This window comes from Eucyclogobius newberryi, unplaced genomic scaffold (genome assembly GCF_026437365.1).
Source record: "Eucyclogobius newberryi isolate DKJ021-1_F unplaced genomic scaffold, fEucNew1.0.hap1 SCAF_20, whole genome shotgun sequence".
Lineage (NCBI taxonomy): Eukaryota > Metazoa > Chordata > Actinopteri > Gobiiformes > Gobiidae > Eucyclogobius > Eucyclogobius newberryi.
Window position 1 is genome coordinate 2,674,822 of NW_027315835.1, and position 19,344 is coordinate 2,694,165.

The following is a 19,344-nucleotide window of genomic DNA, read 5'->3' on the forward strand; positions in this document are numbered from 1 at the left end:
AGGAAGTGACGTCACACCAGGGACACTCATACAGGAAGTGACATCACACCAGGGACACTCATACAGGAAGTGACGTCACACCAGGGACACTCATACAGGAAGTGACATCACACCATGGACACTCATACAGGAAGTGACATCACACCTGGGACACTCATACAGGAAGTGACATCACACCAGGGACAGTTAGTCCAGTTTATGCAGAATTGACACAAAGAAACTACTTTTTTGACTCTAAACAACAATGAGTGGTCCGACCTGTCAGACGTACTTTTACGTTTCTTATGACATAATGTCAGTGAGTATGTTTAATAAGGGGCGGGGCATATATGAGGATTTTAAATGTAATTGTGAAACGACTCAACTTTATGTTCCTAAAGAATCATTTTGTTTTGTTGCATGTGGAGGCTCAAAAATGTAATCACGTGAAAAACAGTCTGATTAAAAAGGTTCAAACATAAATGAAAAATAATCATAATCATAATATTCAAACATTAAAACAATAAAAGATATAATGAAAAATATAACAAAAAAATATAATACAAATAAAAAATAAAAATATATATTTATTTATTTTTTGTCTTTTTTTAGCACTTGTTACGTTTTCATTTTGACAAAGCAATTCAAGCACATTCAGATTTAATACAACTGACAAATTAAACAGAAATACTGAAATAACACAGTGCGCGTGCTTCCCTGACCACTCGTACATCCCTGACCACTCGTACATCCCTGACCACTCGTACATCCCTGACCACTCGTGCTTCCCTGACCACTCGTACATCCCTGACCACTCGTACATCCCTGACCACTCGTACATCCCTGACCACTCGTGCTTCCCTGACCACTCGTGCATCCCTGACCACTCGTGCATCCCTGACCACTCGTGCTTCCACTCGTGCTTCCCTGACCACTCGTGCATCCCTGACCACTCGTGCATCCCTGACCACTCGTGCTTCCACTCGTGCTTCCCTGACCACTCGTACATCCCTGACCACTCGTGCTTCCCTGACCACTCGTGCTTCCCTGACCACTCGTACATCCCTGACCACTCGTGCTTCCCTGACCACTCGTGCTTCCCTGACCACTCGTGCATCCGTGACCACACGTACATCCCTGACCACTCGTGCATCCCTGACCACTCGTGCTTCCCTGACCACTCGTGCTTCCCTGACCACTCGTACATCCCTGACCACTCGTGCATCCCTGACCACTCGTGCTTCGCTGACCACTCGTGCATCCCTGACCACTCGTGCATCCCTGACCACTCGTGCTTCCCTGACCACTCGTGCTTCCCTGACCACTCGTACATCCCTGACCACTCGTGCTTCCCTGACCACTCGTACATCCCTGACCACTCGTACATCCCTGACCACTCGTGCTTCCCTGACGACTCGTGCTTCCCTGACCACTCGTACATCCCTGACCACTCGTACATCCCTGACCACTCGTGCTTCGCTGACCACTCGTGCATCCCTGACCACTCGTACATCCCTGACCACTCGTGCTTCCCTGACCACTCGTGCTTCCCTGACCACTCGTACATCCCTGACCACTCGTGCTTCCCTGACCACTCGTACATCCCTGACCACTCGTACATCCCTGACCACTCGTGCTTCCCTGACGACTCGTGCTTCCCTGACCACTCGTACATCCCTGACCACTCGTACATCCCTGACCACTCGTGCTTCCCTGACCACTCGTGCTTCCCTGACCACTCGTGCTTCCCTGACCACTTGTACATCCCTGACCACTCGTGCATCCCTGACCACTCGTGCATCCCTGACCACTCGTGCTTCCACTCGTGCTTCCCTGACCACTCGTACATCCCTGACCACTCGTGCTTCCCTGACCACTCGTACATCCCTGACCACCCGTGCATCCCTGACCACTCGTGCATCCCTGACCACTCGTGCTTCCACTCGTGCTTCCCTGACCACTCGTGCATCCCTGACCACTCGTGCTTCCCTGACCACTCGTGCTTCCCTGACCACTCGTACATCCTTGACCACTCGTGCATCCCTGACCACTCGTACATCCCTGACCACTCATGCTTCCCTGACCACTCGTGCTTCCCTGACCACTCGTGCTTCCCTGACCACTCGTGCATCCCTGACCACTCGTACATCCCTGACCACTCGTGCATCCCTGACCATTCGTACATCCCTGACCACTCATGCTTCCCTGACCACTCGTGCTTCCCTGACCACTCGTGCTTCCCTGACCACTCGTACATCCCTGACCACTCTTCTCGTCACATTCCTCTCTTCATCGTTATCTCGCTCGTCGACGCTGATTTATATTTATCCCCTGCGCGGTCACAACGGCGAGCAGTAACGTGCCCTAAAAGCTGTTTTATGTCTCCTGACCCGTCCCCCCTTTAGCGGACCCGGGGCCCATCGGCGCAGATAATGGAGACGGTTTAACACGCAGCTAGCGCCTCCCACAAACCTTTATAGACGCGGCTAATGGACGCGCGCTAACGGTGAATAATGCAACACGTAGCGTCGCGTGCACTTAGCCGCATCGCTAAAACATGTTCTGGAAAGGAGACAGAAGGTGATGTTCATGACACCGTCTGACAATGTCCAGATCATTAACTTTGCTAATGAGATCGTTGGAACCGCAGTGGATTTAAAGGGTTAATAATAAGTGGAGATGGAACGACTCACTTTGCGTTGCCAGATCTTCCATGAAGCGTCTTAAACCATGACAGAAAATGGCTTCCACATTAAGTTATGTTTAAGTAAATACATACATTTAAGTTAGTGCGTGGAAATGATGGGCAAATGTATGAATATTGGTTAAAATCTGACTTTTATACATACTTTTTGAATACTTTTTATATGAAAACTGGTTAAAAAAAAAGGGTAATTTAGGTTACTAATACAGGGACTAAAATGTGGTTGTATTTTATCTTATCCTCACCTTAATTAGCTTTAAGAAAATAATTAGTTTATCAAGAATGATTCAGGCAAAGATTAAACTTAGTAACGACCGTATTTTCCGGAGTATAAGTCGCACCAGCCAAAAAATGCAAAATAGAGAAGAAAAAAACATATATAAGTCGCACTGGAGTATGAAATGCAGTTGCAAGTGTGAAAATAACAAATAATATCACATCAAAGTTGCTCTGGAGTATAAGTATAAATATAAGTATAAGTCGCATCCCGGCCAAAACTATGAAAAAAGATGTGACTTATAGTCCAGAAAATACGGTATTTACATTTAAGTTAACTCTGACCCTTCATTAAAGTGCCTCTAACATGTTGGACGACTCATTAAACTAAAACAGAGTTAAGATATATTAAAAAATTTGCAAAAAATATATATAAAAATGTGATCCCAGAGTAGCTATTTTTTTAGGTTTATAATTGTACTTCCTGTTTGTAATTGATGACATCACAGTAGGAAATTAGCGTGCAACCACTGGGCCAAAACTCATCTAGTGTCAATTTCTTTTTATACATATTTGACAGATAAAAGTATAATTAATTTTAAAAAGCATATTTTTTATGGGTCAAAATTCTGCGTAAACCTGGAACTGGAATTTGTGTACCTAGTGTGATGTCACTTCCTGTTTATTTTCAACTGATTTTTCTGATTTTTCTCCACAAATAGCAACTTTATTGTTGTAAAACTATAATCCATATGTACAACAGATATAAATAAACCAGAAAAAGTCAAAATAAGAACTTTTTAAAAAAACGGCCAAACACCCTTTAAGTACTAAGTCAAATGTTACAAATGTACTAATGAAATGAAAACTACAAATAGTATTCACGTTAGCCGACTGCACAGATATGAAAACAGACACGTTTCGTTTGTCATGAGCCACTTTCTCCTCTTTTATCTCTCCGTGTCGGACTCACCCTGGTGCTGAAGGCTCTGAAGACATCGCCCTGGTCCGGCTCTGTGTGGGCGGGGCTGGAGGGCGGGGACAGGGCGGAGCGGTTGAGGCCCTCGTGCCCGCAGGTGCCCGCGGGAAGCTGCAGGTGCCGGGCGGAGTAGACCCAGTGAGTCCCGTCGCCGCGGCCCGGGGACGGCTCCAGGACGAAGGCGCGGTCTCCGAGCGACAGGAAGCCTCTGGGGACAAGGAAAAGACGGAAATAAAAGGTCGAAGCATCAAGAGACGTAACGGTTTAAGAACTATGTGGGTTTATTGTCACGGGAAACGATATCACCATTTCATTTATGATCATAGTGACACATGATATTAAAGCGCCCCCTACAGGGCAGACCACACATTCAACTAAAATGCAGTTAAGATGAATACATTTTAAATTCGGCTTAAAAATGATAAACATGTTATCACAGAAGAGCTAAGTTTATCATTTCACTTCCTGTTTGCAATTGATGACATCACACTAGGAAATTACCCAGCAAACACTGGGCCAAAACTCATCGAATGTCACTTTTTTATTTACTTAACGAATGAAAATATACAACTTTATTTTGATGAATTCATGTTTAGAGACTCAAAAAAGTTGTTTCTTTGTGTAAATTATGCATAAACTGGAATGAGTGTCCCTCATGATGTCACTTCCTGTCATTTTCTACAGAGTTTTAAACATTTTCTCCACAAATACCTGCTCGATCGGTGTAAAACTAGAATGTATATGTACAACACGTATAAATACACCAAATAACGTCAAAATTAGACAATCGTAAAAACCTGTCCGCGGCGTAAAGACAGTTTAGATGCTTTACTATGAACAGAGGAATTCCCTTTATTTCATCCACAAGCTACAGCTCAATCCACTACAAACCTAATAAAACACATCGCCGCGTTAGCGACCTGGACTGGAAGCTAAATGCTACGTGTGGGAAACAGAGTCTACTCCAGATAAGACCCTCATTTATCCACAACATGAAACCGACGAGTCAAGACGCTGAAATAAAACATTACACAGGATTTGTACATGTGCCACCAAACGCATTTAAACATCTGACATGATTTATGTTTGATTCAGAGCGCGCACTACGCACTCCTGAACTCAGAAAGCACGTTCTGTCCTCAGAGCGCTGCCGCCGCCAACACAAGTCAACACTGATCTCTCCCGCTCTAGTGTTTATCTCCGGGTTAAACTCTGCAACAATCTGGCAAAATTCTAATAGGTAAATAATTAAAATCACAATCAGGAGGACGGCGCTTGTGAGTGGAGCGCTGGGGGAAACATGTGCTGGATGAGGGGAATCGTTTCAGCGTTTTGAACATGTGAAGCTGGAGGAAACGTGGAGCAGAAACGGTGTTAACATTTTGAAGAACGAGACGTTTCCTGGAGCGTTCTATAGAGTTTTAATGCACTTTTCCATCTGTCTCCTGTAAATACTGCAAAACAAGATTTCATGTCACAGTTTGACACGTTTTTTAAATGATGTATGGTCATTTGATTTATTATATTTATTTAGATTTTATTGATTGATTTTATTGATTTCATTTTGTTGTTGTTTTTTCCTCTCTGTAAATACTACAAAACAAGTTTGACTTCCTGTAACGATTTCATACATTTTTTTACTATGTATGCTATTTTTTTCTATTTTATTTCATTTATGTTATTTATATTTTTATTATTATTTATTATGTTTATTATGTTTATTATTTTTATTATGTTTATTAATGTATTTTATTTATTGTATTTATTGTATTTATTTCATTTATTTCATTTATTTCATTTATTTCATTTACTTTTATTTGTTTTTGTTGTTGTTGTTGAGTTGTGTTTTTGTTGTTGTTGTTGTTGTTGTTGTTGTTGTTGAGCTCTGTTTTTGTCATTCTAAGTTCAAATAAATAAAATATATATACCGGTTTATATATTTTAAATATATATATATTTATTGTAATTTTCTATTTAAACCCGTATATTATAGTTTAATCTCGTCAAATAACACAATGAACTCCTCAAATGAACATAATTACACCAGATTTTATGTTTCGCAACTTGGAATAATGAATTTTGTTCTGCAGTGGGTTCCGGGTTATTCTGGGGGTCCCGCTCTGAAAAGTGTGGGAACCGAGAGTAATGTGACCTAAAGACGGGTTTTGTGGATATTAAGAGTCGATTTGTCAAGATTTAAAAAAAAATCTTTCATCACTTTTTGTTGTCCTATAGAGTCTTAAAGGTTCCAGGGGACGTCATTAAGCACATCTGTTTCCATGGAGACAAGCGGGTGGTCCTCCAGTATTTTGTATTTTCAATAAAAGTACATTAGACCATTGTAACAGTTTAAACCCGTCACCGTGATTAGACTAAATGCCTGTTTTTTCCCCGTATTTTAGTTTTTTCATCTGTTTTTTTTGTGCTAAACTTTAGTTAAACTCCGGCGGAATCTAATTCCGAGACTTTAATGGATTTATTTTGTGCTTATCCAGTGTATATCCCGTTACGGAGTGCTTACAGTGGAGTTGTGGCCGGCCCCTGTGGCCGGGCTAATGTTCCAGGACGCACTTTACAGAAACACGGGCAGGAAATTGGGGTTTAATGGGAATTTGGGTGGTCAATAATTCACTTGTTTTCAATGAAACTCTTGCGGGTTTGAAACTTCAGACGCTCGGCATTATGGGCATTTTGAGCATTGCCACTATCCCGATACATGTAGTCATTATTAGTATGAGTAGTATGAGTACGAGTACTATGAGTAGTATGAGTATGAGTAGTATGAGGAGTATGAGTAGTATGAGTACTATGAGTACTATGAGTAGTATGAGTAGTATGAGTACTATGAGTAGTATTAGTAGTATTTACAAGCAGTAGAAGTAGTAGTAATACGCAGTTGTAGTAGTGGTAATACGCAGTTGTAGTAGTGGTAATACGCAGTTGTAGTAGTGGTAATACGCAGTTGTAGTAGTGGTAATACACAGGTGTAGTAGTGGTAATACGCAGTTGTAGTAGTGGTAATACGCAGTTGTAGTAGTGGTAATACACAGGTGTAGTAGTGGTAATACGCAGTTGTAGTAGTGGTAATACGCAGGTGTAGTAGTGGTAATACACAGGTATGATGTCACTTCCTGTCATTTTTGTACAGATTTTTCAACGTTTTCTCCACAAAAACCTGCTCGATCGGTGTAAAACTGAAATGTATAAGTAAAACAGGTACAAATACAACAAATAAAGTGAAAATTAGAAAATGGAAAAACCCCGTCATACGCCCCTTTAATTATTCTATTTCTTTTTTCTTTTCTTTTTTTTTTACTTTTTGTAAATTCTCCCGAACGCGTTTGAACTGTAAACCTTACACGAAGTCCATATTATTTAAACTAACCCAATCGCAACATGTCTGTCCCAAATCGTGCAGTGAAAAGTGACTTTTGCCTGACGTTTAAGTGTCGTTTAAAACCCGGCGTGGCGTGAAGATGATTTGCGGCGTGGCGTGTTGGCAGGTGCAGGGACTTACTTGACCCCGTGGCAGGTGCTGAGGGTCACGTCCGAGTCCCGGCGGCCCTCCACCGCTCCGTGGTAGTAGCAGTTCGTCTGAGGAAACATCAAACACAACGACAGACGTAATGGAGAGAGCATGTGTGTGAGTCTGGACGCAGCAGGAGTGATGGACGAGCGCATTACACCCGCAACATGTTTTTATTCCATATATTATACTCAGGGAACCAGAGGCGCTGCATCCCATTAGGCAAACCAGGCAACTGCCTGGAGCCCCAGGCCACTAGGGGGCCCCCGCGAAGCCGCCCGTGCGCTTAATATATGGTTTATTTCTGGTGCTTACTGAGCGTGTACTGTTGACACAGGATTACGTCATTTCTAAACTTCTTCGTGTGCGCGATAGTCGACACTGCCCCTAGTGGACGTTGTCGGTATAAGTTTGGTTTTTCGGCCTCATGCATTCAGTCGAGCATGTCCGGCTCCAGCAGCTACTGACAAAAACATCCCGTTTTCTGCCTTGGGGTGTCTTTGTCCGTAAGTTGAATGTTATTCTGTGTTTTAATGTTGTTCTACGTTTGCATTTATAAACTTATGTCAAACTTAAGCTTAATCTGTACTTCTTTTGAATGTTGGTTGTTGCTAGCTGCTGTACATGTAGCCTTGTCACATTTTAAGAGAGCTATGTGTTCAGACCTTTATTTTCATTGCTCTTATATGTATCTGTTCATGTACAATTGATGTGAAGGTACATTTATAAGGTTTACATGTGTTTTTATGTGTTTGTTACAGTTTTACAAAATTCCAATTGTCAAAGAGACAAGTTGTGGGGAAAAGCGTCTTAAAAGACATAAAAGACAAGTCTTCTCTACATGGGCGTTGGACTCTCTGTTTGGATGTTCGTTATCTGTCCAGCCCTGGTAGTGACATCACAGTGAGGACAGAATAGACCACGAAGATTTTTTGTGAACACTGGTCGGTAGGGCCCCCTAAGAATTTCTGCCTAGGGCCCCCACACTCCCTAGAATCGCCCCTGCAGGCAACGGCACGAGACGCCCGAGCGCGTGAGAGCACTCCAGGACCATCTTCACCCCGTTTGACCTTTTGGCTTTTTGTGCCGTTTGGTCGTGTGTCTGAACAAAGTGTGAATGTGACGCTGTAAAAGGTGAAAAACAGAATTAAACTTGTTAAAATGCTTCTTGTGGCTCAGAGAAGACAAAGTCTCTCCATGGCCTAGCGCCAAAGTACATCTCAGACATGTTAGTGCCATATGAACCATCACGGACTCTGAGGACCTCAGGGACCGGCCTCCTGCTGGTGCCAGAGTCAGGACTAAACATGGACCGGCCTCCTGCTGGTGCCAGAGTCAGGACTAAACATGGACCGGCCTCCTGCTGGTGCCAGAGTCAGGACTAAACATGGACCGGCCTCCTGCTGGTGCCAGAGTCAGGACTAAACATGGACCGGCCTCCTGCTGGTGCCAGAGTCAGGACTAAACATGGACCGGCCTCCTGCTGGTGCCAGAGTCAGGACTAAACATGGACCGGCCTCCTGCTGGTGCCAGAGTCAGGACTAAACATGGACCGGCCTCCTGCTGGTGCCAGAGTCAGGACTAAACATGGACCGGCCTCCTGCTTGTGCCAGAGTCAGGACTAAACATGGAGCGGCCTCCTGCTGGTGCCAGAGTCAGGACTAAACATGGACCGGCCTCCTGCTTGTGCCAGAGTCAGGACTAAACATGGACCGGCCTCCTGCTGGTGCCAGAGTCAGGACTAAACATGGACCGGCCTCCTGCTGGTGCCAGAGTCAGGACTAAACATGGAGCGGCCTCCTGCTGGTGCCAGAGTCAGGACTAAACATGGACCGGCCTCCTGCTGGTGCCAGAGTCAGGACTAAACATGGACCGGCCTCCTGCTTGTGCCAGAGTCAGGACTAAACATGGACCGGCCTCCTGCTGGTGCCAGAGTCAGGACTAAACATGGACCGGCCTCCTGCTGGTGCCAGAGTCAGGACTAAACATGGACCGGCCTCCTGCTGGTGCCAGAGTCAGGACTAAACATGGACCGGCCTCCTGCTGGTGCCAGAGTCAGGACTAAACATGGACCGGCCTCCTGCTGGTGCCAGAGTCAGGACTAAACATGGACCGGCCTCCTGCTGGTGCCAGAGTCAGGACTAAACATGGAGCGGCCTCCTGCTGGTGCCAGAGTCAGGACTAAACATGGACCGGCCTCCTGCTGGTGCCAGAGTCAGGACTAAACATGGACCGGCCTCCTGCTGGTGCCAGAGTCAGGACTAAACATGGACCGGCCTCCTGCTGGTGCCAGAGTCAGGACTAAACATGGACCGGCCTCCTGCTGGTGCCAGAGTCAGGACTAAACATGGACCGGCCTCCTGCTGGTGCCAGAGTCAGGACTAAACTAAACTTAGAAAATTGTGACATTAGATGAGTTTTGCCCCAGTGTTTGCTGGGTAATTTCCTAGTGTGATGTCATCAATTACAAACAGGAAGTGAAATTATAAACCTAAAAAATTGTGCTATTCTGTGACAACATGTTTATGATTTTTAGCCAAATTTAAAATATAGTCATCTTAACTACATTTTAGTTCGATGAGTCGTGCGACCTGTAGGGGGCGCTTTAATGCCATCTTTTGGAACATTCCAGACAAAGCAAACACTGAATGAACCAGAAAAGTCCCATGTTGCACCTTTAAGCAGTGACAGTAAACAGTAAAACATAAACATAAGAATATCCTGTGTATACTATAGCATAAGGAGCTGTAGGTGAAGTTTGATCCCAGGTTCGGTGCCTGTTCTTGAGGGAGCGTGGCCCTCCGATCGGCCCCGTTCTGGAGCTCTGAATCTGCACTTCCTCCGCTCAGTCCATTGCTCCCGCTCAGCATCTGTTTGTCGCGTTAAACTCCAGACATCGTTCTTCCGCGGCTTCGGTCAGAGTGGACGCGACAGGCAAATCCCCACATGCCACGAGAGGTTTGCTGGTTCTGAAAACGCAGCGATTGCGACGGCGATTTAATGTTCGGTGATGTTTTTGTGCGATTAAATTAGCTTCATCCTGCCGAGCGGAGACGGTTCACAGAAACGGTGATTTGTGACGACTTTGTTCATCCGTGTCAGCTCTAAAATGGTGACGAGCCCATTCGTTTTATTCTATATGAGGGATTTTCAGATTAAGACGTGTAAAGTAACGTACGATAGCGTGTTTTTAGATTTGTTGCGCACACAAGCTGGTAATGATATAAAAGTTCTATTCATTTTAATGAGAAAGCAAAATAAATACATATTTTTTTGGCGTTTGCTCAATTTGACGGGTATTAAGAGTCGATATCTGACTTTCAACCCTATTTTCTTCTTCTTCTTAAGTGTTTTATGACAGTTGGTATCCTTAGTGTTTTCTAAAGTTTTCTAAAGTTACTGTATTTACTGGACTATAAGTCGCACCAGCCAAAAAATTTATAACAGAGGGAAAAAAACATATATAAGTCGCACTGGAGTATAAGTCGCACCAGCCAAAAAATGCATAATAGAGAAGAAAAAAACATATATAAGTCGCACCGGAGTATAAGTATATAAGAATAAATATAAGTATAAGTTGCACCCCGGCCAAAACTATGAAAAAAGGTGCGACTTATGTCTGGAAAATACGGTAATGAAGATGTGATTTTGTCATTAGCGTTTATGATCATTCCGCCGCCGATCACTCTCTGAACACTTCTGAACACGGTAATGTTTTCTAAAGAGTCAAATGTGGTCCAATGAACGTCAGTAGCCAAAACAGCCCCGTGATGTTTGGTGGCTAACGCTAACGCTAACTCTTGCCAATGAATAAAACGGTAGCCTTAGAATGCAGGCGTTCTATGCTCTAACGCTTTTTTTTTTTTTTTTTTATGAGATTCCCTTATTTTCTACTTTTATTCCTTTACTTACCTTATGTTCTCCCTGGTCCTGTTTGTTCTTCAGATTTTTTGTATTATTTTTGTATTATTATTATGTTGTTGTTTTTTTGTGTGTTGTTGTTCTATTAAATGAAATGAAATAACAATAATAAGATAAGATAAGATAAGATATTCCTTTATTGTCCCACATGGGGAAATTTCATTGGTGCAACGCAGGTAGATACAGAGATAGATCCAGAAGAACAGATCACTTATAGGAAGTCTGAAAAACACTTTCAGTAGAATATCTCCTATAAATAAACTCCCATAGACAAATAAATAAATACATAAATAAATAAATACCATTGCATGTGATCACGACAGTAATTGCACATGAATATGTGTCACGACAGCACATAGATTGCACATGGATTTCACAGTAATTGCACATGAATTGCACATGAATTCCAACAGTAATTGCACATATGACAGAATTGCACATCAGTATTAGGTTAGGTCAGTATTGCGACGGGATAACGTGACGATCTCCGGGTAAGACGACAGTTCTCAGCAGTTTCATCAGTTCCTCCTTTGTGGAAACGCGGTACGGCGCCGGCCGGGGGGCGGGGCCGGAGCCGGGGGGCGGGGCCGGGGGCGGGGCCGGAGCCGGGGGCGGGGCCGGAGCCGGGGGGCGGGGCCGGAGCCGGGGGACTCAGAGCCAAAACACATCGCAACGACACGACGAAAACACTCAATCCAGCCGAATAAAGTCAAAACAAGTTAATTTTAAGCGATTCCAGTGCGTGTCCCGATCGTTCGTGAAGTTCCTCTTTCATATAAACGTGTATATAAACGTGTACCGACGACACGCCGTACTTTAGCGCGGCCGGAGGGCGCGGGGGGGGCTGGTGGGCTCGCTCGGAGCTAGCTCACGTCACAACAACACAACGAACGCAACGAAAAACGCTCAAATCCAGCCGAAAAAAGTCAAAAACAGTTGAATTAAAAAACTATTCCAGCGCGTGTCCCTATCGTACAGTAAAATAGAAAAAATATACTAACTATATTTACAAAGTATAGGAGATAAAGCACAATAAGTGTGAGAAAGAAGAGAGAGCGTTTACACCGGGCTGCCAGCTGTACCAGCGCCTTATGACGTCATAATGCAGGCGTTCTGTTCACAAACACTGGAAGAGTCGATAGTAGAAGCTGGAGGATTGTTTGGTTCACGTTGTGATGGGAGAAACATTCAGGAAACTCACGCGGACAAAGGCAGAACACGCAGACTCATCACGTAGCATGACGGCTAAGCTAGCTGCCAAAAACAATCCCATGTTTAGAAGAGAATGTACTTTCACTTAGTACACAACAGTTGAAGTAAACATCTTGACTTTCGATAATGATATTTGCATGACATCTTCACGTGGACGTTTACCTGGAGTTAAAGGAGATCTGAGTCGCATTTGACCTTATTAAGCCCCTGTGATTGTTAAAAATGTATTTCCGGGGCGTTTGAAGCGTCCGTCGGGGCCCCCTGCTGTCTCTGAGCAGAAAACCAGCCATGCTAGGCAGCATTACCGTATTTTCCGGACTATAAGTCGCACTGGAGTATAAGTCGCACCAGCTCAAAAAATGCATAATAGAGAAGAAAAAAACATATATAAGTCGCACTGGAGTATAAGTCGCACCAGCCCAAAAAATGCATAATAGAGAAGAGAAAAACATATATAAGTCGCACTGGAGTATAAGTATATACATATACATAAGTATATATAAGTATAAATATAAGTATAAGTCGCATCCCGGCCAAAACTGGGACAAAAGGTGCAACTTATAGTCCGGAAAATACGGTAAATGTTTTTGAATGTGATATACTGCCTTATTTCAACAAAAAAGAAGAAAACAACACCATTGGGTCCGTTCTCTGACTGTGTAGTTTCACGAGGGCACTGCAGGGGGAGCTCTGCCGCTGAAGTGACCTCATTCTGCTTTAAGAGAACGTCCGCTCACGTTTAGGGTTTGGACGTCAGGTGAGAGGTTTGTGTGACATGCTCTGGTTTGTGTTTCCTCAGGCGTCTGTTGTCGGTCCTCCTGCGCCTCCTTCTGCGCCTCCTTCTGCGCCTCCTTCTGCGCCTCCTTCTGCGCCGCGGAGGATGTCGTACTCCTCAAGCACATGGCAATACTTAAGTGTGAGTTTAATAAAAGTGAACAGACTGGAGTGAGTCAGAGTGAACGTCCTCCTGCACCAGCCGCCGCTGGCTCTGACATGAAACATGACTCGAGCACAACACCAGCCGCACTGAGACAAGGACACCAGCATCAGGAGGAGGAGGAGGAGGAGGAGGAGGAGGAGGAGGAGGAGGAGGAGGAAGAGGAGGACAAGGAGGAGGACGAGGAGGAGGAGGAGGAGGAGGAGGAGGACGAGTTGGAGGAGGAGGAGGAGGACAAGGAGGAGGAGGACGAGGAGGAGGAGGAGGAGGAGAAGGAGGAGGACGAGGAGGAGGAGGACAAGGAGGAGGACGAGGAGGAGGAGGAGGAGGAGGAGGAGGACGAGTTGGAGGAGGAGGAGGAGGAGGAGGAGGAGGAGGAGGAGGAGGAGGAGGAGGAGGAGGAGGAGGAGGAGGACGAGTTGGAGGAGGAGGAGGAGGACAAGGAGGAGGAGGACGAGGAGGAGGAGGAGGAGGAAGAGGAGGACAAGGAGGAGGACGAGGAGGAGGAGGAGGAGGAGGAGGAGGACGAGTTGGAGGAGGAGGAGGAGGAGGAGGAGGAGGAGGAGGAGGAGGAGGAGGAGGAAGAGGAGGACAAGGAGGAGGACGAGGAGGAGGAGGAGGAGGAGGAGGAGGAGGACGAGTTGGAGGAGGAGGAGGAGGACAAGGAGGAGGAGGACGAGGAGGAGGAGGAGGAGGAGAAGGAGGAGGACGAGGAGGAGGAGGACAAGGAGGAGGAGGAGGAGGAGGAGGAGGAGGAAGAGGAGGAGGAGGAGGAGGAAGAGGAGGAGGACAAGGAGGAGGAGGAGGAAGAGGAGGAGGAGGACGAGTTGGAGGAGGAGGAGGACAAGGAGGAGGACAAGGAGGAGGACGAGGAGGAGGAGGAGGAGGAGGAAGAGGAGGAGGAGGAGGAGGAAGAGGAGGAGGAGGACGAGTTGGAGGAGGAGGAGGAGGAGGAGGAGGAGGAAGAGGAGAAGAAGAAGGAAGAGGAGGAAGAGGAGGACGACGAGTTGGAGGAGGAGGAGGAGGGGGAGGAAGAGAAGGACAAGGAGGAGGACAAGGAGGAGGAGGAGGACAAGGAGGAGGACAAGGAGGAGGACGAGGAGGAGGAGGAGGAGGAGGAAGAGGAGGAGGAGGAGGAGGAAGAGGAGGAGGAGGACGAGTTGGAGGAGGAGGAGGAGGAGGAGGAGGAGGAGGAGGAAGAGGAGAAGAAGAAGGAAGAGGAGGAAGAGGAGGACGACGAGTTGGAGGAGGAGGAGGAGGGGGAGGAAGAGAAGGACAAGGAGGAGGACAAGGAGGAGGAGGAGGACAAGGACGAGGACGAGGACAAGGAGGAGGAGGAGGAGGAGGAGGAAGAGTAGTAGCAATAGTAGTAGGAGTAGTTTTAGCAGTAGTTGTAGTCATAATAGTAGTAGTAACAGCAGTTGAAGAAGTAGCTGTAGTAGTTGTAGTAATAGTAGTTGTAGTTCTAAAAGTAGTTGTTGTAGTTGTACTTGTAGTAATTGTAGACGCGGCTGTAGTAGTTATAGTACTTGTTGTAATAATTGTAGTTGTAGAAGTAGCTGTAGTAATTGTAGTAATAGTAGTTATAGAAGTAGCTGTAGTAATTGTAGTAATAGTAGTTGTAGTAGTAGCTGTAGTAGTTATAGAAGTAGCTGTAGTAGTTGTAGTAATAGTAGTTATAGAAGTAGCTGTAGTAGTTGTAGTAATAGTAGTTGTAGTAGTTGTAAAAGTAGTTGTAATAATAGTAGTTGTATTATTAACAGCAAAAGCCGCAGAATCCGTAGTACAAGTAGTCGTAGTGTGGGAGGGGTTACTGTGTATAAGTAGTAGTTAGTAGTAGTAAGGCTGTACTTGTTACTCGTCACACTGTGGCACATCGAGACAACAACCAAAGTGTTTTTACTTCAAACCACCAGAGAATTCATACAGAATAATGCTTCAATCACCGCAGCTTTGACTGGATTTAATTGAAGAAAAACTAAACACATTCTATACTGATCCATCTTTGATCACAAAAGACCGTCGTGACCTTTAATCCGCTCAGATTGAATAAAACATTTGACCCTGAACATTTCCCTCGCTCGCGCTCTGTTCCGGGCGATTCTGAACTTTATCAATTATAAACGGCATAAGACTGGAAAATGTGCCCCCGCCTCATCTTCCACCTTTTCACGCTTTTACACACAAAGTCACTCAAGGCCGCGAAACCGACACTCACGCTCTTCTTTTCCACACACTTAATAACCTCTGGTATTCAGGCCGAGCCCAAAGCAAAACGTCCGGGAAGGAAATGATTTGGAAGTAGAAATAAAGCAGCAGTCGGACTAGAGATCATGAAAAAAGAGATGTATTTGAATTGTACCGTCAGGTTGTGGGACGTGGCCGCGCTGCCGTCCTCCAGGTAGTGAGTCTCGGCGTAGTCGTCCGCGAACAGGCCACTGGAAAAGACACGAAACAAAGTGAGAAAACGAAAAAAAAAACAAGAAGGAGAACACAATCTTCACGGTGCCACGTCCAACGAAACAGGTCGCCCAACTGTGAGCTGGGCGTGGTCAGGATTTGACCCATAGTACTTGATTTCTGTTGATGTAGAGGAAACCTGCCCAGGCACAGGGAGAACAAGCAGAACACACTTAGAGAGACCCTGGAACCTTCTAGTCCTTAGGTGCTCGTCATGCTCCTTGTTTGCTTTAGAATAGATTTTAAGATGTTATTGCTTGTTCATTTATGCCTATTTATTTATTTTATTCTTAGTTTACTTTTATGGTTTTAATTAATGTGGATTTGAAAAGTGCTACAAAGTGGATTATATTGGTAATTTAATTTATTAATTTAATGTATTACTTTAATTTAATTTATTAATTTATTAATTTATTAATTTATTAATTTATTAATTTATTAATTTATTAATTTATTAATTTATTAATTTATTAATTTATTAATTTATTTCTCCAGGCACAGGAAGAACAAGCAAAATACACATAGAAAGACCCTGGAACCTTCTTGCTCTCGTGATCCTAATAAATAAATAAAAATAAATTAAAAATGATAATAAAAAATATATATATATACAATATATATATATATATATATATATATATATATATATATATATATATATATATATATATAAATAAATACATAAATGCACAAATAAATAAGTATCCAATCGAATCCACTCTATTGCACACTTAACAAATCCACAATAATTAAATAATTAAAACCATAAAATAATGAAAAAAAACAGGGTAAAATAAGAATAAAATGAATAGATAAATGGGCATGAATGAACAAAAAATAAGATCTCAAAATCACAAGGAGCACGGAAAATTGTATTTATGTCATTATTCATTTATTTATCCTGTTTGTTTGGATATTGTGCTGCTGCAAATGACACAAAAAAACTTCTACTTTAGCTGCAAACTAACACCGAAGCAACACTTATTAGTTCATTAGTGCGGCTATAGTGCTATCGAATTATTTTTGAAGGATTTTATTATCATTATTCTTAGTGTCTCGATAGCGCCGCGGCTGAACAATAAAACGTGCTGATTTATGTGCCTTTTTCCATACGAGAGCTGTCAGTTATATGGCATTATCGATCCATTTCGGCCCCGCTGCGCATGTTGTATTTTATCTTCCATCTATTTATTATCGGGCATTGTGCGAGCTGATTAAGTCTGCGTGTATTGTGGGGAATGAATTATGGATTGATATTGAGTGGAATTTCACGGCGCGTTCATGGACTGTGAAAGTGGTTAGTAAAGCACACCACTGAGGTGAGGGGCCCACTGTATTTTTCTGATTCAGCAGCGGAACATTGCATTTGATATTGTTTTTTGTTTTTTTATTGTTGAAAAGACCAATCATTCAGATCATGAAATATTTTGCATTTGTCAAAACATCAAATTTGTCTTTTTTTTGATGTATTTATTATAATTTTTTATAATCTTTTCAAAATATAAAAACATTTAGCACAAAAACAGAACACAGAACATGACCAGAAAGGGGGAAAAAAGAGACAAAAAATACATATTTAAAAAAAGTGGTTAAAAATTTGTAACATTTTTGTCCAGTTTTTGTTTTTTATTGTTAAAAAGACCAATCATTCAGATAATGAAATATCTGTATTTAAAAAAGTTAACATTTGTCAAAATATCAAATTTGTGTAGTTTTTTTTTTTTTTTAATGTATTTATTATAATTTTTTCCCACCAATTTTTCAAAATATGAAAACATTTAGCACAAAAACAGAACACAAAACATGACCAGAAAGGGGGAAAAAAGAGACAAAAAATACATGATATTTAAAAAAAGTTGGTAAAAATTTGTAAAATTTTAGTCCAGTTTTTATTTTTTTATTGTTGAAAAGACCCATCATCGAGATCTTAAAATATCTGTATTTGAAATATTTTGCATTTGTCAAACATCAAATTTGTGCAATTTAATTTTTTTGAATGTATTTATTATTATTTTTTCCCACCAATTTTTCTAAATATAAAAACACATAACACAAAAACAGAACACAAAAAATAAAAGTCGATAAAATTTGTCCTATTTATAGTTTAGTCCAAATATAATCTCTTCCATTGGAATGTGTGTATTTTCAATAAGCGCGGCAAGATATTAAAAAAATTGTGTCACGATTATCTTAGCCAAGTGGCGATTAACGATAATATCACAATCATTTTTAAAACTGCCGACAGATATTTTGTGTATACTGATTGTTACAATATGAATAAGCTCCACGTTTAAAGGAGTTGTACCTGAATTTTACCGTCTTAAAACGTGAAAAAGAAAACTAGTTCACCTTTTCACAAGTCACAAACATTAGCATGCTAACGCCGCACTTCCTGCTTCTTCGAGAACAAAACGCAATGAAAACGCTATGGTCTCATTTTCAACCAAATAGATGCTTGTGTGATGTCATCAATTACAAACAGGAAGTACAATTATACACCTAAAAAATAGCTATTCTGGGATTCATTTTTTTATATTTTTTTTTAGCAAAATGTTAAATAAATATATACATCTTAACTCCATGTAAGTTCAATGAGCCGTCCAACCTGTAGGGGGCACTTTAACATCAATCAACAGCGATCAATAATTAGGACTATATTTTTAACTTATATTCTTCTTATATTCTTAAAAATTTCCACCTTTTCCATGAACGGTGGCTGCATGATTATTACATTTTCAGAGTTTTTGGTCTGGACACATTAAATTGCGGTGTATATAAATATATAAGAGCATATTTTTCTGACATACTGTTTATAGAGAAAAAAATATACTATCATAATGTGTAAATATGACGGGAATTAAGCAACCTTCAGAGATATTTCACAGTTTTAGTGAACGCAGCCGCCTCATGTAGTCATAACATTAGAGTCGTACATTATCTACATCACGCTGTAGCCTTGGTGGGCCGCAAATGCACACAAGCCGTTAAAATAAATGATTATTGTATACATAAGACGGACGCAAAGTGCAAAGCATGTACATTTGTGCCTAGGGAGTCGGACCTTGGGGAGTGTCTGATTTTGGCATTTTTACAACTGACAATGTATTTTTGTTAAAACGTGGGAGTTCAAATAAAGCAATAGAGACTCATGACAAGATATCCACACAAAATACTATAGAACATACCGTAATTTCCGGACTATAAGTCGCACCTTTTTTCATAGTTTTGGTCGGGGTGCGACTTATACTCCAGAGCGACTTAAATGTGATATTATTCCTTATTTTCACACTGGCAACTGCATTTCACAAGAGGGCGCTCCAGGCTCTGAGCGACGCAGAAGAAGAATCTGCACTTCCTCTTCCTCTGGAGTTTGTGGAGTTGTTTAGAAGTGACACAGAGGAAGAAGAATT

The 19,344-nt window shown here is 42.7% G+C and overlaps 1 protein-coding gene across 1 annotated transcript in view; it reads right to left on the reverse strand.

Annotated features, from left to right (window-relative positions):
* Positions 1–19,344, reverse strand: part of LOC140369454 (disintegrin and metalloproteinase domain-containing protein 12-like) — a 153,168-nt gene that overhangs the window by 124,565 nt on the left and 9,259 nt on the right. Inside the window, exons 2-5 of the mRNA XM_072456802.1 lie at positions 15,979–16,073; positions 15,837–15,912; positions 7,396–7,472; positions 3,873–4,095 (exon numbers count right to left, since the gene is read on the reverse strand). Of these exons, the coding sequence (XP_072312903.1) occupies positions 3,873–4,095; positions 7,396–7,472; positions 15,837–15,912; positions 15,979–16,073 (471 nt within the window). The remainder of the gene's footprint in view (positions 1–3,872; positions 4,096–7,395; positions 7,473–15,836; positions 15,913–15,978; positions 16,074–19,344) is intronic.